The sequence below is a fragment of the Oncorhynchus mykiss genome, chromosome 15, assembly GCF_057628025.1.
Source record: "Oncorhynchus mykiss isolate SJ-2025 chromosome 15, ASM5762802v1, whole genome shotgun sequence".
Classification (NCBI taxonomy): Eukaryota; Metazoa; Chordata; class Actinopteri; order Salmoniformes; family Salmonidae; genus Oncorhynchus; species Oncorhynchus mykiss.
In genome coordinates this window covers 77,550,086-77,574,723 of record NC_143036.1, presented here as the reverse complement: position 1 = coordinate 77,574,723, position 24,638 = coordinate 77,550,086, and the positions used below count along the sequence as shown (strand labels likewise).

The window sequence follows — 24,638 nt, the reverse complement described above, 5'->3', positions numbered from 1 at the left end:
GGTTCCCACCGTGAAGCATGGAGGAGGAGGTGAACGGCCAATCTCTGCATGTGTGGTTCCCACCGTGAAGCATGGAGGAGGAGGTGAACAGCCAATCTCTGCATGTGTGGTTCCCACCGTGAAGCATGGAGGAGGAGGTGAACAGCCGATCTCCGCATGTGTGGTTCCCACCATGAATCATGGAGAAGGAGGTGTGATGGTGTGGGGATGCTTTGCTGGTGACACTGTTGGTGATTTATTTCGAATTCAAGGCACACTTAACCAGCATGGCTACCACAGCATTATACAGCGATACGCCATCCCATCTGGTTTGCGCTTAGTGGAACTATCATTTGTTTTTCAACAGGAAAATGACCCAACACAGGCTGTGTTAGATGACCTGGCCTCCACAATCACCCGACCTCAACCCAATTGAGATGGTTTGGGATGAGTAGGACCGCAGAGTGAAGGAAAACCAGCCAACAAGTGCTCAGCATATGTGGGAACTCCTTCAAGACTGTTGGAAAAGCATTCCAGGGACGCTGGTTGAGAGAATGCCAAGAGTGTGCAAAGCTGTCTTCAAGGCAAAGTGTGGCTACTTTGAAGAATCTAAAATCTAAAATATATTTTGATTTGTTTAACACTTCTTTGTTGACTACATGATTCCATGTGCTATTTCATAGTTTTTTTATGAATGTACAATGTAGAATAATAGTAAAAATAAACATTGAATGAGTAGGTGTGTCCAAACCTTTGACTGGTACTGTAGTACAGTGTATCTACTCTGTTTTCATGGAATTCACTAGGAAGAGTAACCTACAGATGCTGTTCTCTCCAATCCCACCCAGACAAGTGATGTGCTTCTCTTAGGCCAAATAAAACCCAAGTGTTTTCTACTGGCAAGAAGAAAATAAAACTCCTTATTTTGATCCATTTCTTCTGCCGTAGTTGGTAACCAAGGGCTTTCTGCCAACTAACGTAGTAGTTAAAGAAACAACCTTCCAAACTTGGTCATTTTCCACCCTCCAACAGAAACAAGTTGAAGGATCCCCTTTAAACACAGTAAATCACCCCCAGGGTCTCGTGTTCAGTCCATTATCCGTCCAGTTATAGTTCGAAGCAACTGTTTTGGGATCGAGGACGTGTTTAACGCACTATGGGGAATGGCAGAACGTACACGAGAGGACTGTGTATCACTTTCAATGTCCTGCTTCTGGTACGTACTGGTTTGACCTACCGGGTCTGACCTTCTTTTGTTAATGACTTATTGGGTTAATTAATTATGTTATGGATTCATCATTATAACAGTGTATAAATCATATTAAAAACACCTGTGTAAACATTTAACATCTGAAAAGGGGTCATATTAAAAACAAACTGTTTGTCTAAAATACAATAACAAAATGTAAAACATATTGAAGTATATCTATATTGTGTAAATAGCAGTGTAGCGTGTTTCCAATAATGGCATCTTACATCTTAATACATTTGTAACGTACCGTACCAGAGCTAAAATATCTATACTTGCAGGTATCTGGGGTATTTCTGTTCGTAGTTGGGGTTTCATACAGCTTCCAACACCCTCCTGAGGTAACAACTCTACAAATGTTTCAGAACTCAGAGAGTTTCTTCTTATGCAATAATAACAATAATAACACCATTTACAATTCATTGTAAATGAACAAAGTCGTCAGGTCATTTAACTGACCTTTAAAATGACCTGCTGTGAAATTGACATTGTAAAAACCTACAGGACGTCACCTAAAGTGATGTTGACAGCAACACAGACCCGTATTATTTGTGTGAGTGCAGTTTGACCATCGCAGTACCCTCCATGAGATGTACGTACTAAATGTGTTTGGACCCATGACGGTGCTGTTCTCCATCCTGGGAGGCTACGCTGCCTACAGAGACAAGAGAATACTGCTGATCCTGGTAAGTTGTCTCTAAGGCGCCGTTTACACAGGCAGACCAATTCTGATCTTCTGCTCAATTATAAGCAAGAGATCTGATTTGATTGGTCAAAATACCAATTAGTGGTGAAACGATCAGAATTGGGCTACCTGTGTAAATGCAGCCTAACACGATTGGGATCAATTACATTTCAATTCCTGTCAATTCAGAATGTACAATGACATTCCAATTCCAAGTCTTTTCAATGCTTTTTAACAAGGAAAAGTTTGATTTTGGAATTGGAATTAGATTTTAATTCTGAATTGACTGGAATTGAAATGGAATTGGCAACAACCCTGGTTTATAAGAGCTTAGTCTCATAGGCAACAACCCTGGTTTAAAATAGCTTAGTCTCATAGACAACAACCCTGGTTTATAAGAGCTTAGTCTCATAGGCAACAACCCTGGTTTATAAGAGCTTAGTCTCACAGACAACAACCCTGGTTTATAAGAGCTTAGTCTCATAGACAACAACCCTGGTTTATAAGAGCTTAGTCTCATAGACAACAACCCTGGTTAATAAGAGCTTAGTCTCATAGACAACAACCCTGGTTCATAAGAGCTTAGTCTCATAGACAACAACCCTGGTTTATAAGAGCTTAGTCTCATAGACAACAACCCTGGTTTATAAGAGCTTAGTCTCATAGACAACAACCCTGGTTAATAAGAGCTTAGTCTCATAGACAACAACCCTGGTTTATAAGAGCTTAGTCTCATAGACAACAACCCTGGTTTATAACAGCTTAGTCTCATAGACAACAACCCTGGTTTATAAGAGCTTAGTCTCATAGACAACAACCCTGGTTAATAAGAGCTTAGTCTCATAGACAACAACCCTGGTTCATAAGAGCTTAGTCTCATAGACAACAACCCTGGTTTATAAGAGCTTAGTCTCATAGACAACAACCCTGGTTTATAAGAGCTTAGTCTCATAGACAACAACCCTGGTTAATAAGAGCTTAGTCTCATAGACAACAACCCTGGTTAATAAGAGCTTAGTCTCATAGACAACAACCCTGTTTTTTAACAGCTTAGTCTCATAGGTAACAACCCTGGTTTTTAACAGCTTAGTCTCATAGACAACAACCCTGGTTAATAACAGCTTAGTCTCATAGACAACAACCCTGGTTAATAAGAGCTTAGTCTCATAGACAACAACCCTGTTTTTTTAACAGCTTAGTCTCATAGACAACAACCCTGGTTTTTAACAGCTTAGTCTCATAGACAACAACCCTGGTTAATAACAGCTTAGTCTCATAGACAACAACCCTGGTTTTTAACAGCTTAGTCTCATAGACAACAACCCTGGTTTTTAACAGCTTAGTCTCATAGACAACAACCCTGGTTTACAACAGCTTAGTCTCATAGACAACAACCCTGATTCATAAGAGGTTAGTCTCATAGACAACAACCCTGGTTTATAAGAGCTTAGTCTCATAGACAACAACCCTCGTTAATAAGAGCTTAGTCTCATAGACAACAACCCTGGTTTATAACAGCTTAGTCTCATAGACAACAACCCTGGTTTATAAGAGCTTAGTCTCATAGACAACAACCCTGGTTAATAATAGCTTAGTCTCATAGACAACAACCCTGGTTAATAAGAGCTTAGTCTCATAGACAACAACCCTGGTTCATAAGAGCTTAGTCTCATAGACAACAACCCTGGTTTATAAGAGGTTAGTCTCATTGACAACAACCCTGGTTTTTAACAGCTTAGTCTCATAGACAACAACCCTGGTTTTTAACAGCTTAGTCTCCTAGACAAAAACCCAGTTTTTTAACAGCTAAGTATCACATACAACAACCCTGGTTTATAAGAGCTTAGTCTCATAGACAACAACCCTGGTTCATAACAGCTTAGTCTCATAGACAACAACCTTGGTTTTTAAGAGCTTAGTTTCACAGACAACAACCCTGGTTTATAACAGCTTAGTCTCACAGACAACAACCCTGGTTTTTAGCAGCTTAGTCTCACAGACAACAACCCTGGTTTATAAGCGCTTAGTCTCACAGACAACAACCCTGGTTTATAATAGCTTAGTCTCGCAGACAACAACCCTGGTTTATAACAGCTTAGTCTCACAGACAACAACCCTGGTTTATAATAGCTTAGTCTCACAGACAACAACCCTGGTTTATAACAGCTTAGTCTCATAGACAACAACCCTGGTTTATAACAGCTTAGTCTCACAGATCAGAGTAATATGGTTGATTTGTGTTATTATTCAGATTCATCTGATTGTTTTGATTTGATTTGAAAATTATAATAAATGATTAGGACAGGTTTTTTTTGGTGGGGGGGGGGGGGGGGGTCTGCATGTTGTTAAGCTGTCTCTGTATCTCTCTGTCTATCTGTCTCTATCTCTATATCTCTCTCTATCTCTCTCTCTCTCTCTATATATATATATATATATATATATGTATCTTTCTACAGTATGTTGTCTTCATGACCTGTGAATTCATAGCCATCGTAATCATCGCTGTGCCGATGCTTCGTGCCCAACCAAAGGTATCCACTTCCTCCCCTAAAAATGTCATTGACTTTTTAACAATTAAAAAACGGTTGTTATGTTAATGAACAGTGTGTGATGTTATAATAACGTGTTCTTTATTCATTTAAGATGGAGGAGATTCTGGACAGAAGGTTTCACTCTGTGACTCCTCTTCACGATACTGAACCGCAGGTCCAGAGGGAGCTGAACAAACTCCAGGCATCAGTAATAATCAATCAATCAATCAATCAATCTGGCTTCAGATCTGTATTATCTTCAGCCAACTTATCTAAATATTGTTAACATTGCCAGATCTGGATCGACTTTAACACCGTCATTATTACCATAAAATCAATTTATTGACAACGGTAGACAGAATAGTTGGCAAAAACATACAGAGGTGGACCAGACTAATTGTTTGCTGTTGTACAATATTGTTGTTTGTTGTTGTACAATATTGTCGTTTGTTGTTGTACAATATTGTCGTTTGTTGTTGCACAATCAAACAAATATTGATATTTGAAAATTAGTGATCTTTTTTGGTTTGTTTGTTTGTTTCTGTGGTTTGTCCATTAGGATCAATGCTGTGGACTGCGTGGCCACTCAGACTGGGGTTGTCACATTCCACTCTCCTGCTACTGTCCTCCACTCCCTCCAGACAACTCATTGGACAGTAGTCTATGTGAGACTGTAAATCTAGGCCTACAGAACACTATGGTGAGCTTACCTACAGTACCTTCCTGTTAGGAGATGGACAAGGAGAGCTAAGGCTGTCTTAACAGTGGAGACATTTTAGATGCACAGAGATGACTAATAGCAGCAGCCAACGGATTGAGATAAACAAAATATGAAATGAAGAAACAAGACAGCCTTGGGACCAGCCTTTCGTCATGTAAATGATAAACAGCTGAGGGATGGGTCTGGAGAAATGTAACCCCTCTCCAACTCATAGACAGAGCTATGGATGCAAGGACTGACCATCCACGATATCAACATTATAGGCTGTACAGTGTTTGTCTACAAACATTGGAGTAAAACAAGCTTGTGTTTGGGGTTCTGAATGAACTAAGCTAATGAGAAATTTCTAAGTTATATTCTTGAATAATTTATTTTAATTTGACCTTTGTTTAGCTAGGCAAGTCAGTTAAAAAACTAAATTCTTATTTACAATGACGGCCAAGGAACAGTGGGTTAACTGTCTTGTTCAAGGGCAAAATGACAGATTTATACCTTGTCAGCTTAGGGATTCAATCTAGCAACCTTTCAGTTTCTGGTCCAACGCTCTAACCACTAGGCTACCTGCCTCTAACCACTAGGTTACCTGCCTCTAACCACTAGGCTACCTGCCTCTAACCACTAGGCTACCCTGCCTCTAACCACTAGGCTACCTGCCTCTAACCACTAGGCTACCTGCCTCTAACCACTAGGCTACCCTGCCTCTAACCACTAGGCTACCTGCCTCTAACCACCAGGCTACCTGCCTCTAACCACTAGGCTACCCTGCCTCTAACCACTAGGCTACCTTCCTCTAACCACTAGGCTACCTGCCTCTAACCACTAGGCTACCCTGCCTCTAACCACTAGGCTACCTGCCTCTAACCACTAGGCTCCCTGCCTCTAACCACTAGGCTACCCTGCCTCAAACCACTAGGCTCCCTGCCTCTAACCACTAGGCTACCCTGCCTCTAACCACTAGGCTACCCTGCCTCTAACCACTAGGCTACCTGCCTCTAACCACTAGGCTACCTGCCTCTAACCACTAGGCTACCTGCCTCTAACCACTAGGCTACCTACCTCTAACCACTAGGCTACCCTGCCTCTAACCACTAGGCTACCCTGCCTCTAACCACTAGGCTACCCTGCCTCTAACCACTAGGCTACCCTGCCTCTAACCACTAGGCTACCCTGCCTCTAACCACTAGGCTACCTGCCTCTAACCACTAGGCTCCCTGCCTCTAACCACTAGAATACCCTGCCTCTAACCACTAGGCTACCTGCCTCTAACCACTAGGCTCCCTGCCTCTAACCACTAGGCTACCCTGCCTCTAACCACTAGGCTACCTTCCTCTAACCACTAGGCTACCCTGCCTCTAACCACTAGGCTACCCTGCCTCTAACCACTAGGCTACCCTGCCTCTAACCACTAGGCTACCCTGCCTCTAACCACTAGGCTACCTGCCTCTAACCACTAGGCTACCTGCCTCTAACCACTAGAATACCCTGCCTCTAACCACTAGGCTACCTGCCTCTAACCACTAGGCTCCCTGCCTCTAACCACTAGGCTACCCTGCCTCTAACCACTAGGCTACCTGCCTCTAACCACTAGGCTACCCTGCCTCTAACCACTAGGCTACCTGCCTCTAACCACTAGGCTACCCTGCCTCTAACCACTAGGCTACCTGCCTCTAACCACTAGGCTACCCTGCCTCTAACCACTAGGCTACCTGCCTCTAACCACTAGGCTACCCTGCCTCTAACCACTAGGCTACCTGCCTCTAACCACTAGGCTACCTGCCTCTAACCACTAGGCTACCTGCCTCTAACCACTAGGCTACCTGCCTCTAACCACTAGGCTACCTGCCTCTAACCACTAGGCTACCCTGCCTCTAACCACTAGGCTACCCTGCCTCTAACCACTAGGCTCCCCTGCCTCTAACCACTAGGCTCCCTGCCTCTAACCACTAGGCTACCTGCCTCTAACCACTAGGCTACCTGCCTCTAACCACTAGGCTACCTGCTGCCCTGATGTCAGTGGGTATATATAATACAAGTCCAGAACTGGATGTAGCAACTAAGGATAGAAGCTTTAAACAGACTCGAAAGAGTCTACAGAGGCTTGTGGTGACCCATAAAGGAGTTAGATCCTGTTTCTCTGTCTCTGTGTTTTTCTGAAGCTAAACTGTCAGCACAATAACACACACGGACAAACTACAACTTCAGTGTCCCAGGAGCGCTGGGTGTACAGCAAGGTAAAGCAGTCGTATTTAAACCTTGTTAATTTTTTTATTTTGATGCCACAATCTTCGGGGGAAAGCTAGCTAGCATTGGGCTAAACTGACTCCAAAGTTACAAGATAAATCACTAAAAAAATTAAGGGATCTGTTACCACAGAGATACTATTCAATTATTTAATATGTAATTGTAATATATAATGAATTCTACTATCTAATTATATGGCTGTTACAATGCCATCTCTGTCTGTTCCAGCCTTGTGGTCCCATCCTGAAGAGACACATGAACTTCCTGATTCAGATCATGATCGGATTCATCTCTACATTTGCCACCATTATGGTATGACCACTGACTTGTATTGTTTTCATGTTTAATTAATGTTGATTCATGTTTTAGTGTGAAGCAACTGTTATTGTTTTAATGTTGATTCATGTTTTATTGTGAAGCTACTGTTATTGTTTTAATGTTTAATAATGTTGATTCATGTTTTATTGTGAAGCTACTGTTATTGTTTTAATGTTTAATGTTGATTCATGTTTTATTGTGAAGCTACTGTTATTGTTTTAATGTTTAATGTTGATTCATGTTTTATTGTGAAGCTACTGTTATTGTTTTAATGCTTAATGTTGATTCATGTTTATTGTGAAGCTGCTGTTATTGTTTTAATGTTTAATGTTGATTCATGTTTTATTGTGACGCTACTGTTATTGTTTTAATGTTTAATGTTTATTCATGTTTTATTGTGAAGCTACTATTACCGCCCCAGGTGTTATGTCTTTAGATGCAAGACAAGTGTAGCATTTAGCACAACTATGGTTCAATACCACAATGTGGACTCGTTGTTGTGGATATGAGTGGATAAAAAGCACATTATTCTGTGCACATTTCTATATATTATATCATGTTTTGTTATTGTTTTGTTTTTTTACTGTTAAAACAAAGGTAAAATCAAAATAACGTGAAAGTGTATAACATTTACAACGTGTTATACATTGTAAATAAACTGGAACATTGAAACTTGATCTGTTCCACTGTATTCCAGATTGCTGCCATAGTGATGTCTCTGGTAGTGCTGGCCCTCCAGATACGGTCCACAGAGCCACCGCTCAACGACAGCCTCGACAGAGTCAAGTACCAACTCAGTCCTCTAGCTGTCACCTGACCTCAGCGTCAACACCACAGATAACCCTGCTCTGCACGAGGACGAGAACTTGATTCATATATACCAAACTGTTATCCTCCTGCTGGTATTTTGTTTGGAACACTAGCTATAGTGAAAATCAACACACGGCTAAATTCCAGTGCCTGAAACTTTCCAGTGCCTGAACTCAAATGAAAAACAAACACATGGCTAAATTCCAGTGCCTGAAACGTTCCAGTGCCTGAACTCAAATGGAAAAAAAAAACACATGGTGTGGCTCTCATCCCACCTCTTCCCTGCTGTACAGTTTGGTTAAAGTCTGGGTTTCGTTTGATTTCCTGTACATGATAAATGCCAATTGTTCCCCTCAGATCTAACTATTGTACCTTGTTTTTAAAGTGCATAAAAAAAAATCTGAAACTGCATGTTAATAATGAGTGTATATAAGTGTGGTATGACAATGGTAAATGAACAAGCCATTATGAATATCTGTTCAACATGCTGAAAGGTTTGTCATCCTCACAACAACAAGCATCATGTCAGTAAACAACCAGCTCAGAGTTAATAAAATGATATGATTTAAATCATTACTGCTCGTTGTAATTGTGTCAGAATAATTTCCAGAGATGTGCTATGTTGCTATGGCCAAGTAAGTGGAAACTGGCAGTTATGATTGAACAATGTGATTGGATGAACATAACCTCAAAGAGAGTCCATATAAGAAGATACACAGGGGAATGGAAACACTTTAGGAAGGAAGCAAAGAGATATATTCAATCCACTAGTACAATTTTTTTTTGCATTTAACATAAAAACGTATTTATATTTAGTATTTTGATCTTCGACAAGGTTTATTTGCGCCATTTTACATTGCCATAGAAACGACTGACGCCAATGCGTCACTGGCAGGAACCAGCAGATTGTCTGATTGAGATTTTGCGCGGAGAGTGAATCGAAGAGAGGTACCGTTAACCGGTCATGACTGTTGTTGACGAGGCTAGCGTTAGACACTGGACAACTTTGTTACAACTCTAGATGAAGGTAATAAGTTAATTGCGTCTGAAGTGTTTTGTGTAACACCCCTCAGCAAATAACGTTAGCAAAGCAACTCAACTGCAACTAAAATTGCAACACAGTTTATACGTGTACCCATATTCGGTAAAGTGAGTTACTGTAACGTTGCGTAGCTTCCACCTCAAATAGTCAAGCACTGAAATACATTTGGTTGCAGATTTGTTTTTGTAGTGTTTTGTTAGATCCACCTCATTTAGCTAGACTGAAATTGACATAACTAATGTTTGCCGAAAAATAAATGTCCCTGTATTGTGTAGTGTGTGTGTGTGTGTGTGTGTTTGTTGACAAGGCATACAAGACAGGTAGCTTGTTAAATGCCAACTGATTTATTTGGATTCAATTGTATTAACAAAACATTTGTTTGTTTTCAGAATGACATCTTCATCCTGAATTGTTTTTCCACAGATTTTTTTTTTTTACCTGTTTTAATGGATGTGTCACCTTGTCCTACTGTTATAATGGATGTGTTACCTTGTCCTACTGTTATAATGGATGTGTTACCTTGTCCCAGTCCTACTGTTATAATGGATGTGTTACCTTGTCCTACTGTTATAATGGATGTGTTACCTTGTCCCGGTCCTACTGTTATAATGGATGTGTTACCTTGTCCTTCTGTTATAATGGATGTGTTACCTTGTCCTACTGTTATAATGGATGTGTTACCTTGTCCTACTGTTATAATGGATGTGTTACCTTGTCCTACTGTTTTAATGGATGTTACCTTGTCCTACTATTTTAATGGATGTGTTACCTTGTCCTACTGTTATAATGGATGTGTTACCTTGTCCCAGTCCTACTGTTATAATGGATGTGTTACCTTGTCCCAGTCCTACTGTTATAATGGATGTGTTACCTTGTCCCAGTCCTACTGTTTTAATGGATGTGTTACCTTGTCCTACTGTTATAATGGATGTGTTACCTTGTCCTACTGTTATAATGGATGTGTTACCTTGTCCTACTGTTATAATGGATGTGTTACCTTGTCTTACTGTTATAATGGATGTGTTACCTTGTCCTACTGTTATAATGGATGTGTTACCTTGTCCCAGTCCTACTGTTTTAATGGATGTGTTACCTTGTCCCAGTCCTACTGTTATAATGGATGTGTTTCTTGTCCCAGTCCTACTGTTATAATGGATGTGTTACCTTGTCCCAGTCCTACTGTTTTAATGGATGTGTTACCTTGTCCCAGTCCTACTGTTATAATGGATGTGTTACCTTGTCCTACTGTTTTAATGGAGGTGTTACCTTGTCCCAGTCCTACTGTTATAATGGATGTGTTACCTTGTCCTACTGTTTTAATGGATGTGTTACCTTGTCCTACTGTTTTAATGGATGTGTTACCTTGTCCCAGTCCTACTGTTATAATGGATGTGTTACCTTGTCCTACTGTTTTAATGGATGTGTTACCTTGTCCTACTGTTTTAATGGATGTGTTACCTTGTCCCAGTCCTACTGTTATAATGGATGTGTTACCTTGTCCTACTGTTTTAATGGAGGTGTTACCTTGTCCCAGTCCTACTGTTATAATGGATGTGTTACCTTGTCCTACTGTTTTAATGGAGGTGTTACCTTGTCCCAGTCCTACTGTTATAATGGATGTGTTACCTTGTCCTACTGTTTTAATGGAGGTGTTACCTTGTCCCAGTCCTACTGTTATAATGGATGTGTTACCTTGTCCTACTGTTTTAATGGGTGTGCTACCTACTGCTGTGCTGTGCTGGATACTGTGTATTCACTAACTGTCTGAGTGATGGGATTTTTATATAGCATCTGTAACATATGTTGGTGTGTGTATTTAATCTGCATCTTAACTTCTTAAAGTGGCAATCGGCAGTAGAAACAACAACACAGTGTCTCCCTGCTCCTCTTTCGGTAAAAAGCTGAGGGATTGGGGCTGGAGAAATGTAACCAATCTCAAATTCATAGACAAGAGTTATAGATGCAAGGACTGACCATCCATGATATCAACATTGTTATCCTGTTTCTATGATCTGTTTCCACTACCATATAACCCGGTTAGCTTTGGATAAAGGTGTCTGCTAAATGGTATATTATTAAAGTCTACGTTGACTCTGCCAACCAGTTGCCGAGTGTAGTTACCATTCCTTTCCAATAATGGCAGCCAACGCTTGTTGAAGTCAATACTCTAACGACAGGGACACCGGGATAGTGCGCACTGAAAGTGGTATTATCTTCAAAGCAAGTTCATCTGGTTACGTTTGAACCTGTTGTTATAGTGGACAAGCTAACCAATACAATGTTTTACATAAGGCGCGGACATTAGGTCTATGTCTTGGGCTCGAGTTACGAAATTAATTGTATACAGTGCCTTTTCGTCTGTGTATGCGCGCGTTCTGGAAGAAACAGCACACGCGGGGATGAGCCGCCGTGCAGCTCGTCCAATTCTCCCTTTTGCAGGCAGATAGGGAGAACTGGCGATAAACTTTGCTCGTCAAAAACAAAATCATAAGAAAAGTTAGTCTGATACCGAAACTAAATCACAATGTATTTATAAGGAGCACGCCCCATCATTGGTTAGAATGGGATTTCATGAATCATGATGCTGTCTGCGATTCAAACTCCTGTCGTCTAATCTAATGGTAAATGTGTTACCAACGTGCCAAACAGCGCTGATAATAAACAGCGTTATAGGATACTTATATAGTGTAACGACCCTGGGTTTATAAACGCGGATATCGACCCTGCCGTTCGAGCATGCTTTTGGGGCACTGTCGATAGCGCGCTGGACTTCGGGCTAGAAGGTCGAGGGTTCGAGACCTGCTCCCTGCCTGTTTCATTACAATATATTGAACACCTACCCACTACTGATATTAACTTTAAACAATTTATAATCAAGCAACATTTCACCAATTATTTAGCTGGCATATCGGCTGCTGACTGGTCGAGTAACCGCTTCGGCCAGGAAGTCCTTCATAAAGATTATTGACACGTCCAATAAATACATCACCAGACAGACTGACAGGAACCGTTGACTGGATGTACAGCAATACAGCCACTATCCGCTGGGATTTTGTGCTGAATCGCGACAATCTCTCTACAACACACACACTCATACTCTAGCCATTACCTGGCAGCATCCCCACTCACACCAGTTTGTGTTTGCCTAGGCGGACCCTCTAGCTGAGGTGTTTCAGACGGCATGTCTGTGTTGTTACTGCTAAGATAACAAACTCTGATCTGGGGCAACGCTCGGCTCAAACATGAACGGTTTCAGTTGGTTTATTGGCTCCCTAACTAACAATTATTTCTGTCTCTGGAATAAACTCATTCTCAGATTTGGAGCTACTCTGTAAATTCAGCCATTTTGGGGAGTTCCACAATGCTCTCCCCTGCCACTGACGCAACAATGCCAATACGGCGATTTACAGTTCCGGTTATCAGGCGTTCTAAATCCTAGTGTTTCCGTCCCCCTTTATATGAGAGCTGGTTCCCTTAGAAACGCCTGATCATTTTAGATTAGCATGTCATGGCTGCCAAGCTAGCTGCGGAGAACCATTCAGTGCAGTACAGCACTTCCTTTGACATAAAGTTATTTATCACAAATATGGATATGTGTCAGTTTGTCACTTTCATGGTCATGTAGTGAAGATCTATTCAGCTACTGAATAAACTGTCTTGAAGATAGCTAAATGTTTTTACGATTTAGATTTAGAGAAAACGTACCAACAAGGGACGACGAGTTTGTCACTTTCCCCATCGACAACCATCTTGACCAAATCCGGTCCTGCTCTGCTAAACATCATGTAAACGACCGTGACAGGACGTTCCTGTCAGAAACCCTGCCTGTTTTAACGTAATTTACCGTAGATACGCAGTTGAAAGACCGCCCTCCCCACAAGCAGTGGTATAATTAAAGCAGTGCGTGCCGTTGAAACAGTCTGACTTGAGAATAAGGGTCTAGATAAGCAAGCAAGTAGATACTCTGTGTGCCCAACATCATTTTTAACAGCTTGTTTTGCTCTTTGATTCTGTTCACAATGGCACAGGTCAACAGATGTCTGAAACAGCTGTTCTTTGGATTCAACATGTTGTTAGGGGTAAGCAATATTAAGATGAGATAACCTCGTCCATTTTATTGTTCATTAAGTGTACCTGTTGTTGGTTTATTCATAGATTTTTCTGCCTGTGTGTCTTTTAACCTCTTTGTTTTTTTTAATTTATTTTTAGTTATTATAAAGTAGTTCTGTTGTTTGAATACTTTCATTGTGTATGTTTCTAACTTTTCTTGATGTATTAATATATTGCATTGTAAATTGTGACCCGGTTTTCATGGTGTTTCAGATTGCAGGGTGTGTCCTATTGGTTTTGGGAATGACATGGTTTTCATGGTGTTTTAGATTGCAGGGTGTGTCCTATTGGTTTTGGGAATGACATGGTTTTCATGGTGTTTCAGATTGCAGGGTGTGTGTCCTATTGGTTTTGGGAATGACATGGTTTTCATGGTGTTTCAGATTGCAGGGTGTGTCCTATTGGTTTTGGGAATGACATGGTTTTCATGGTGTTTCAGATTGCAGGGTGTGTCCTATTGGTTTTGGGAATGACATGGTTTTCATGGTGTTTCAGATTGCAGGGTGTGTCCTATTGGTTTTGGGAATGACATGGTTTTCATGGTGTTTTAGATTGCAGGGTGTGTCCTATTGGTTTTGGGAATGACATGGTTTTCATGGTGTTTCAGATTGCAGGGTGTGTCCTATTGGTTTTGGGAATGACATGGTTTTCATGGTGTTTTAGATTGCAGGGTGTGTCCTATTGGTTTTGGGAATGACATGGTTTTCATGGTGTTTTAGATTGCAGGGTGTGTGTCCTATTGGTTTTGGGAATGACATGGTTTTCATGGTGTTTCAGATTGCAGGGTGTGTCCTATTGGTTTTGGGAATGATCGCAGCACCACATAATACAGAGGTGAAATTATCCAACTAATTAACAACACAAACAACAACTGTACAATTTAAGTCTCACTCTCCCCCCCCCCCCAATGACAATGCTTGTGATCCTGTTTTCCAGCATGACCAAGGAGAGTCGATTGGCTTGACATGGATTATATCGACTGCAGTTGTTTCTGTGCTGCTCTCTTTACTTGGAGCATATGGTGCATACCAAGAGAACATTGTGATACTGAGATTGGTGAATACTTGGATCTCATTGACTCAATACAAAACCGTTTTAAAACATCACATTATTAGCCTTTATTGACCATAGTGTTTATACAATACAAAATAAAACTTTTCCTGCAAGAGACAATGATATGGTTGCATGGTAACAATTTTTTAATTCAATGTGGCAAAAAAATATAAATATATATATAATAACATTTTAAAGAAATGTATTAAACAAAACTGTGTGATTGTGTATGATTTACTAATTGTTTGTTTTTGCCCGAAAATTTGTATTTTGTTTTCAGTTCCTTGGAATAATAGGCTTTGGATCAATCCTTTTTCTTATTTTGGGATTTAAAGTGGCTCGTTCAATGCCTGAGGTAAACTTTTCTTTAGATATTTAAAAGTCTATTGCATTATTATTATTTTTTTTTTAAATGCATTGATTTTATGCCGATATATCACCAACACTGTTTATCTTAAACTAAGTTGTTATACAGAAGGGTTTTAAAGTTCTCTAGACACAAGCTATTGCTATTATTTATTATTCTTTCACAGTTTATATTTTGTACATTTACTTTGTGGCTTGATTAACACTTTTTAAATTAAATATAAAAGCATCTTAAATTGATGAATCCTCTCAAAATGTGTATTTTTTTTCCCCCCTTGTTATTTAAGGCCATGCAACTGATTCAAGAAAACCTCCCTGCAATTACATCAGAAATGATGTCTGATGCAGAGCAGCGACAAACTATCATGGCTCTACAAGTACAAGTACTGTGGAAGTCTACATATCGTCCACAATTATTCATATTCATAAATAGGTTGCAAAATGTCCTAAATTCCCAAGTTTTCCATAAATCCTGGATGCAGGATTCTGGATTCCATGTGTAACGGATGTGAAACGGCTAGCTTATTTAGCGGTGGTGCGCGCTAAATAGCGTTTCAATCGGTGACGTCACCTGCTCTGAGACTTTGAAGTAGTGGTTCACCGCGGCTCTGCAAGGGCCGTGGCTTTTGTGGAGCGATGGGTAACGATGCTTCGTGGGTGACTGTTGTCTGTGTGCAGAGGGTCCCTGGTTCGCACCTGGGTAGGGGCGAGGGGACGGATTAAAGTTATACTGTTACATTCCCTTGGTAATCTGGGAATCTTCCAGACAGGATTTCTGGAAAACCTGTGAATTTTTTAAAAATTACCAGAATTTTGCAACCTAATTCATAAAGAGGTCTTAATCTGTCATGATCAAATTGTAAGACTAGCAATGTAAATTTCTCACTGTTTCTAACCTTGTGTTCACTGTTTCTAACCTTGTGTTCACTGTTTCTAACCTTGTGTTCACTGTCTCTAACCTTGTGTTAATCTTGTGTTCACTGTTTCTAACCTTGTGTTCATCTTGTGTTCACTGTTTCTAACCTTGTGTTCACTGTTTCTAATCTTGTGTTCACTGTTTCTAACCTCGTGTTCATCTTGTGTTCACTGTTTCTAACCTTGTGTTCACTGTCTCTAACCTTGTGTTCATCTTGTGTTCACTGTTTCTAACCTTGTGTTCATCTTGTGTTCACTGTTTCTAACCTTGTGTTCACTGTTTCTAACCTTGTGTTCATCTTGTGTTCACTGTTTCTCACCTCGTGTTCACTGACAACTGTGTTTGCTGTTGCAGGGTAAGTGTTGTGGAATAATGAGTTACAGAGACTGGGATAGCAATATTCCAGAGACCTGTCAATGTTCTAGTTTCAAGTCAGACCCGTCCCAATGTATGGAGGTTCAAATGACTAAAGATGGCGGCAACTGGGTAAGTAAAAAAACATACGTCAGCTGTTTTAAATGGTGCTAGGAGATTTCAATCCTAACTGTGATTTGAGCAGGAATAACTCCCGGCAACCAACTAATTCAATTACGAGGAATGCTACATATAATAAAAACAATTTACAGGACAAGTCAAAAGTTTGGACACACCTACTAATTCAAGAGTTTTTCTTTATTTTTACTATTTTCTACATTGTGAAGACATACAAACTATGAAATAACACATATGGAATCATGTAGTAACCAAAAAAAGTGTTCAATAAATCTAAATAGATTTTAGATTCTTCAAAGCAGCCACCCTTTGCCTTGATGACAGCTTTACACACTCTTGGCATTCTCTCAACCAGCTTCACTTGGAATGCTTTTCCAAAAGTCTTGAAGGAGTTCCCACATATGCTGAGCACTTGTTGGCTGGTTGTCCTTCACTCTGCTGTCCAACTGTCAAAGGAATTTAACAATTCCTATATGTGTTCATTAACCAATTCAATTAAAATCATTCTGTCTGTTTCTAAGAATTTGTAAGATCCTTATTTGCATGAAATAGACAGAGACCAGTCTATCAAAATTAGCCAATAGTATTTATTCTCGGAGCGCGCTGCTCATAGAACCCTGTACAACAGTTTATATATCAAATATGACGTCATAGGTTATAAAATGAATCTCCTCCTCCGGACCAGGAAAAAGCAGGTTCAAAAGTTCATTCCAACTTTCTAGCGCACACACATGACACACACTATATCTGGATTAACTCCTGAAGTCTCACCATAGTTTATCACTACTTAGCAGACAGTTCCAGATACGGAAAACCTGGAGAGGCTCTCGTTGTCTTATTTGATCGCCACAGAGTTATAGTTGAGTCGGTTCAAGCATAGGTTAATGATCTTCTTTGCTTACTTTAGACATACACAATACATCCTTCCACAATGGTTATCATTTCCATTGACCCCTTATCCATGCTACATAACCTCTTTCTTAGGACCTACCATTATTCATCAGATATTGTAAAACAGGGTAGAGTTTAATTAGTTATAGTTCTATTTAAATGTAGATATTGTTTAGTCATTCTTCATAAAATTCCTAACACAAACTCATCCCAAACCATCTCAATTGGGTTGAGGTCGGGTGATAGTGGAGGTCAGGTCATCTGATGCCGCACTCTATCACTCTCCTTCTTGGTTAAATATCCCTTAGACAGCCTGGAGGTGTTTTGGGTCATTGTCCTGTTGAATAACAAGCGGAAACCAGATGGGATGGCGTATCGCTGCAGAATGTTGTGGTAGCCGTGCTGGTGAAGTGTGCTATGAGTTCTAAATAAATCACCAACAGTATCACCAGCAAAGCACCCCCAAACCATCACACCACCTCCTCCATGCTTCACGGTGGGAACTACACATGCAGATATAATCCATTCACCTACTCTGCGTCTCACAGACACAGCAGTTGGAACCAAAAAACTCATCAGACCAAAGGACAGATTTCCACCAGTCTAATGTCCATTGCTCGTGTTTCTTGGCCCAAACAAATCTCTTCTTATTATTGGTGTCCTTTAGTAGTGGTTTCTTTGCAGCAATTCGACCATGAAGACCTGATTCACACAGTCTCCTCTGAACAGTTGATATGTGTCTGTTACTAGAACATTGTGAAGCATTTATTTGGGCTGCAGTTTCTGAAGCTGGTAACTCTACTGAACTTATCCTCTGCAGCAGAGGTAACTCTGGGTCTTCTTTTCCTGTGGCGGTCCTCATGAGAGCCAGTTTCATCATAGCTCTTGATGGTTTTTGCGTCTGCACATGAAGAAATGTCTTGACATTTTCCGGGTTGACTGACCTTCATGTCTTAAACTATTGATGGGCTGTCGTTTCTCTTTGCTTATTTGAGCTGTTCTTAAACATAATATGGACTTGGTCTTTTACCAAATAGGGCTATCTTCTCTATACCACCACTACCTAGTCACAACACGACTGATTGGCTCAAAAGCATTAAGAAGGAAAGAAATTCCACAAATGATCTTTTATCAAGGCACACCTGTTAATTGAAATGTATTCCAGGTGACTACCTCATGAAGCTGGTTAAGAGAATGCCAAGAGTGTGCAAAGCTGTCATCAAGGCAAAGGGTGTCTACTTTAAAGAATCTCTCAAATATATTTGGATTTGTTTAACACTTTTTTTGGTTACTACATGATTCCATATGTGTTATTTCATAGTTGTGATGTCTTCACTATTATTCTACAATGTAGAAAATAGTCCAAATAAAGAGAACCCCTTGAATGAGGTGGTGTGTCCACACTATTGAGTGGTACTGTAGGTCAAAGACATTTGAATCCCATAATGTTATTTTGAAACTTTTTTTTCTTGCGTTCATTGTTACTTCAGGGAAGATCTGACAAATCTGAAATGATGTGGATCTACAGAGAGGTAATGCTTCTTATTGTCAGCCAAAACAACACTATGCAACGCATTCGGAAGTATTCAGAACCTCTCCCTTTTCCACACTATGTTTACATTAAAGCCTTATTTTAAAATGGTTTTATTTTTTTTTTTACAACAATTTACTCGTTAATCTACACACAATACCCCATAATGACAAAGTGAAAACAGGTTTGTAGAAATTTTGGCAAATGTATTAAAAATAAAACCAACAAAAATACCTTATTTATATAAGCATTCAGATCCTTCGCAATGAGACTCGATATTGAGCTCAGGTGCATCCTGTTTCCATTTTTTTTATTTGACTCTACTGAACCCTACTCTATTGTACTGTACCCTACTATACTGTACCCTACTCTACCCTACTCTACTGTACCCTACTCTACTGTACCCTACTCTACTGTACCCTACTATACTGTACCCTACTCTACCCTACTCTACTGTACCCTACTCTACTGTACCCTACTATACTGTACCCTACTCTACTGTACCCTACTCTACTGTACCCTACTATACTGTACCCTACTCTACCCTACTCTACTGTACCCTACTCTACTGTACCCTACTATACTGTACCCTACTCTACTGTACCCTACTCTACTGTACCCTACTATACTGTACCCTACTCTACTGTACCCTACTCTATTGTACCCTACTCTATTGTACCCTACTCTACTGTACCCTACTCTACTGTACTGTACCCTACTCTATTGTACCCTACTCTATTGTACCCTACTCTATTGTACTGTACCCTACTCTACTGTACCCTACTCTACTGTACCCTACTCTATTGTACTGTACCCTACTATACTGTACCCTACTCTACTGTACCCTACTCTATTGTACCCTACTCTATTGTACCCTACTCTACTGTACCCTACTCTACTGTACTGTACCCTACTCTATTGTACCCTACTCTATTGTACCCTACTCTACTGTACCCTACTCTACTGTACTGTACCCTACTCTATTGTACCCTACTCTATTGTACCCTACTCTACTGTACCCTACTCTACTGAACCCTACTCTACCCTACTCTACTGTACCCTACTCTACTGTACCCTACTCTACTGTACTGTACCCTACTCTACCCTACTCTACTGTACCCTACTCTACTGTACTATACTCTACTCTACTGTACTCTTCTGCACTCTACTGTACTCTACTGTACTCTACTCTACTGTACTCTACTATACTCTACTCTACTGTACCCTACTGTACTGTACTCTACTGTACCCTACTGTACTGTACTCTACTGTACTCTACTCTACTGTACTCTACTCTACTGTACTCTACTCTACTGTACCCTACTGTACTCTACTCTACTGTACTCTACTCTTCTGTACTGTACTCTACTCTGCTCTACTGTATCCTACTCTACTCTACTGTACTCTACTCTACTGTACTCCACTGTACTCTACTCTACTGTACTCTACTTTACTGTACCCTACTCTACTCTACTGTACTCTACTCTACTGTACTCTACTGTACTCTACCCTACTCTACTCTACTCTTCTGTGCTCTACTCTACTGTACTCTACTGTACTCTACTGTACTGTACTCTACTGTACTCTTCTGTACTCTGCTCTACTGTACCCTACTCTACTCTCCTCTACTGTACTCTACTGTACTATACTGTACTCGAATGTACTCTACTGTACTCTACTTTACCCTACTGTACTGTACTATACTCAACTCGACTCTACTGTACTCTACTCTACTGTACTCCACTCTACTGTACTGTACTCTACTCTACTGTACTCCACTGTACTCTACTCTACTGTACTCTACTCTACTGTACCCTCCTCTACTCTACTGTACTCTACTCTACTCTACTGTACCCTACTCTACTGTACTGTACTCTACTGTACTGTACTCTACTGTACTCTACTGTACCCTACTGTACTGTACCCTACTGTACTCTACTGTACCCTACTCTACTGTACTCTACTGTACTGTACTCTACTGTACTCTACTGTACCCTACTCTCCTCTACTGTACTCTACTGTACTATACTGTACTCGAATGTACTCTACTCTACTTTACCCTACTGTACTGTACTATACTCTACTCTACTCTACTGTACTCTACTCTACTGTACCCTACTCTACTCTACTGTACTCTACTGTACTCTACTCTACTGTACTCCACTGTACTCTGCTGTAACTCTACTGTACTCTACTGTACTCTTCTGTGCTCTACTCTACTGTACTCTACTCTACTGTACTCTACTGTACTGTACTCTGCTGTACTCTACTCTACTGTACTCTACTCTACTGTAACTCTACTGTACTCTACTGTACTGTACTGTACTCTTCTGTGCTCTACTCTACTGTACTTTTCTGTACTGTACTCTACTGTACTCTACTCTACTCTACTGTACCCTACTCTACTGTACCCTAGTCTAATTCACTGTACTGTACTGTACTCTACTGTACCCTAGTCCACTGTACTCTACTGTACTGTACTGTACTGTACTGTACCCTACTGTACTGTGCACAAGTTTACTCTACTTGAGTGTCTTACAATTGAAGAGAGGGCCCATGAACTCTTGATCGATTGATCTTGGTCTTGCAACCACTCAAGACCACATAAAGAACCAACTTGTCATGGTCTCAACTCATACTGGGTCTTTAGTCTATGGGGCCCATAGACCCATTGGGACCAATGTCCTGGTATACATCTTGGTCTTGGCTCCTGGATATTACCTTCGTCTTTGTTTTACAAACCACAGGCAACACCCAGTTGACTACTTTTAAATGGTGGAAGCAATGTGGCTATGTCTATACCAAAACAAAGTGATATCCTTCTAGACTAGAGTCCTCCTTTTACTGTATATCTAATGGACCAATGAATGTAAATATCAACATCTAATGGACCAATGAATGTAAAGATCAACATCTAATGGACCAATGAATGTAAATATCAATATCTAATGGACCAATGAATGTAAAGATCAATATCTAATGGACCAATGAATGTAAATATCAATATCTAATGGACCAATGAATGTAAAGATCAATATCTAATGGACCAATGAATGTAAATATCAACATCTAATGGACCAATGAATGTAAAGATCAATATCTAATGGACCAATGAATGTAAATATCAATATCTAATGGACCAATGAATGTAAAGATCAATATCTAATGGACCAATGAATGTAAAGATCAATATCTAATGGACCAATGAATGTAAATATCAACATCTAATGGACCAATGAATGTAAATATCAACATCTAATCGACCAATGAATGTAAAGATCAATATCTAATGGACCAATGAATGTAAAGATCAATATCTAATGGACCAATGAATGTAAATATCAACATCTAGTGGACCAATGAATGTAAAGATCAATATCTAATGGACCAATAAATGTAAAGATCAATATCTAATGGACCAATATCAATGTATGTGTCTCTCCTCTCAGCCCTGTGGTCCTCTCATCTTGGAGAACTTCGACTCAGCTTTTAAGACCGTACTTGGATTCTTCCTTGGATTCGGTTTGTATGCTGTAAGGAATAATATGTGATAATTGTGCTAATACATTATACATAACTGTCATGCCCTGGTCTTAGTATTTTGTGTTTTCTTTATTATTTTGGTCAGGCCAGGGTGTGACATGGGTTAATTATGTGGTGTGTTTTGTCTTGGGGTTTTGGTAGGTATTGGGATTGTGGTATAGTGGGGTTGTCTAGAAAAGTCTATGGCTGCCTGGAGTGGTTCTCAATCAGAGGCAGGTGTTTATCGTTGTCTCTGATTGGGAACCATATTTAGGCAGCCATATTCTTTGAGTGTTTGGTGGGTGATTGTTCCTGTCTCAGTGTTCTGTTTGCACCAGATAAGACTGTTTAGGTTTTCACTTTAGGTTTCTTGTTTTGTATCGTTCGGGTTTATCTTTTATTAAAGATGAATCAAAAATAACCACGCTGCATTTTGGTCCTCCTCTCCTTTGACGGAAGAAAACCTTAACAAATATTCAACCAAACTCAGTTTAACTCCTTTTGTCATTTTCTGCTGTTGTTTATCTCTGATTTACCCGTCCCTCCCATGTTTGATTGAATTCCAGCCATACTGCCTTATGGGTAATGTAGTTTTGTAATATCCTTCCCACAGTGTATTGGGCAAGTGTTATCCGGCGTGATGATTCGTCAGGTCAAGAAGGTGCAGTCTACTGACGTCCCTGAGACTATAGAAGATGGATATCGTTTCACACCGCAATTCCAGGCAATTCGCCATGCGGAGGGAGTTGAACCGACGACCTTCTACCCATAACCAGGGATGAGGTCAGGGTTTCAGGTTTTTTGGGCATCCTGGCAAGCGGCGAGGAGTAGAAGGTGCTTGAACAACGTGAGACGAGGTGCAACCAGATAAAGAAGATGAGCGTTCGGGAACGACAAGGCACAACTCACTGCTCACAGTTACAAATGATGTCATTTTGGAGTCACTGTTACTTTAAATCAAATATGTTTTAATGAATAATCCTGAATGAATCGTGAGTAAGGATGAGTGAGAAACTTACAGAGGCGCTAATATCACAACTCACTGGTCACCGTTATAAACATGACGCTTCGTTTATCTCATTTGTGTGTAACATATTATTTTTTTTAAATCATAATAAAGTTTAGTCTGTCCATAGCTTTTCTGGTCATTCTGATACAGTACATTAAAACGGAGCAAAACGTCATGATTTTAACTCAACTTAGATTAGTAATGTATCAAAACATCATGATTTTAACTCAACTTAGATTAGTAACGTATCAAAACATCATGATTTTAACTCAACTTAGATTAGTAACGAATCAAAACGTCATGATTTTAACTCAACTTAGATTAGTAACGAATCAAAACGTCATGATTTTAACTCAACTTAGATTAGTAACGAATCAAAACGTCATGATTTTAACTCAACTTAGATTAGTAACGAATCAAAACGTCATGATTTTAACTCAACTTAGATTAGTAACGTATCAAAACGTCATGATTTTAACTCAACTTAGATTAGTAACGTATCAAAACATGATTTTAACTCAACTTAGATTAGTAACGAATCAAAACATCATGATTTTAACTCAACTTAGATTAGTAACGTATCAAAACATGATTTTAACTCAACTTAGATTAGTAACGAATCAAAACGTCATGATTTTAACTCAACTTAGATTAGTAACGAATCAAAACGTCATGATTTTAACTCAACTTAGATTAGTAACGTATCAAAACATGATTTTAACTCAACTTAGATTAGTAACGAATCAAAACATGATTTTAACTCAACTTAGATTAGTAACGAATCAAAACATCATGATTTTAACTCAACTTAGATTAGTAACGAATCAAAACATCATGATTTTAACTCAACTTAGATTAGTAACGAATCAAAACATCATGATTTTAACTCAACTTAGATTAGTAACGAATCAAAACATCATGATTTTAACTCAACTTAGATTAGTAACGAATCAAAACATCATGATTTTAACTCAACTTAGATTAGTAACGAATCAAAACATGATTTTAACTCAACTTAGATTAGTAACGAATCAAAACATCATGATTTTAACTCAACTTAGATTAGTAACGAATCAAAACATGATTTTAACTCAACTTAGATTAGTAACGAATCAAAACGTCATGATTTTAACTCAACTTAGATTAGTAACGAATCAAAACATGATTTTAAC

General features: G+C 39.6%; 2 protein-coding genes across 5 annotated transcripts; both read left to right on the top strand.

Moving 5' to 3' along the window:
- Positions 1-909: 909 nt before the first annotated feature.
- Positions 910-9,104, top strand: LOC110499714 (23 kDa integral membrane protein). The gene is made up of 9 exons (XM_036956598.2): positions 910-1,195; positions 1,510-1,569; positions 1,792-1,914; positions 4,370-4,444; positions 4,557-4,652; positions 5,004-5,144; positions 7,322-7,396; positions 7,635-7,718; positions 8,422-9,104. Exons 1-9 carry the CDS (start codon positions 1,136-1,138, stop codon positions 8,539-8,541), a joined length of 834 nt encoding a protein of 277 aa, XP_036812493.2. The 5' UTR covers positions 910-1,135; the 3' UTR covers positions 8,542-9,104.
- A 100-nt stretch (positions 9,105-9,204) lies between these two features.
- On the top strand, positions 9,205-23,592 carry LOC110512520 (tetraspanin-8). Of its 4 annotated transcripts, XM_090201288.1 has the most exons (10): positions 9,205-9,561; positions 13,605-13,655; positions 14,464-14,520; positions 14,623-14,742; positions 15,020-15,094; positions 15,393-15,488; positions 16,376-16,507; positions 18,895-18,936; positions 22,385-22,468; positions 23,071-23,592. In XM_090201288.1, exons 1-10 carry the CDS (start codon positions 9,556-9,558, stop codon positions 23,227-23,229), a joined length of 822 nt encoding a protein of 273 aa, XP_090057414.1. In that variant the 5' UTR covers positions 9,205-9,555; the 3' UTR covers positions 23,230-23,592. The 4 variants fall into 4 exon arrangements, with proteins under 4 accessions (XP_090057414.1, XP_036812491.2, XP_090057413.1 ...); XM_036956596.2 differs by lacking the exon at positions 14,464-14,520 and having other exon boundaries at positions 9,399-9,561; XM_090201287.1 differs by lacking the exon at positions 9,205-9,561 and having other exon boundaries at positions 13,063-13,655.
- Positions 23,593-24,638: the final 1,046 nt, after the last annotated feature.

What these genes read in the sequence shown, in the direction of transcription:
- LOC110499714 (XM_036956598.2), top strand. Translation starts at nt 1,136, where the DNA reads ATGGGGAATGGCAGAACGTACACGAGAGGACTGTGTATCACTTTCAAT. An exon ending in GCTTCCAACACCCTCCTGAG is followed by an intron (nt 1,570 to 1,791) that starts GTAACAACTCTA and finishes GTGTGAGTGCAG; the next exon opens with TTTGACCATCGCAGTACCCT. An exon ending in TGAACAAACTCCAGGCATCA is followed by an intron (nt 4,653 to 5,003) that starts GTAATAATCAAT and finishes TTTGTCCATTAG; the next exon opens with GATCAATGCTGTGGACTGCG.
- LOC110512520 (XM_090201287.1), top strand. Translation starts at nt 13,596, where the DNA reads ATGGCACAGGTCAACAGATGTCTGAAACAGCTGTTCTTTGGATTCAAC. An exon ending in ACATTGTGATACTGAGATTG is followed by an intron (nt 14,743 to 15,019) that starts GTGAATACTTGG and finishes TTTTGTTTTCAG; the next exon opens with TTCCTTGGAATAATAGGCTT. An exon ending in TGATGTGGATCTACAGAGAG is followed by an intron (nt 18,937 to 22,384) that starts GTAATGCTTCTT and finishes CTCTCCTCTCAG; the next exon opens with CCCTGTGGTCCTCTCATCTT.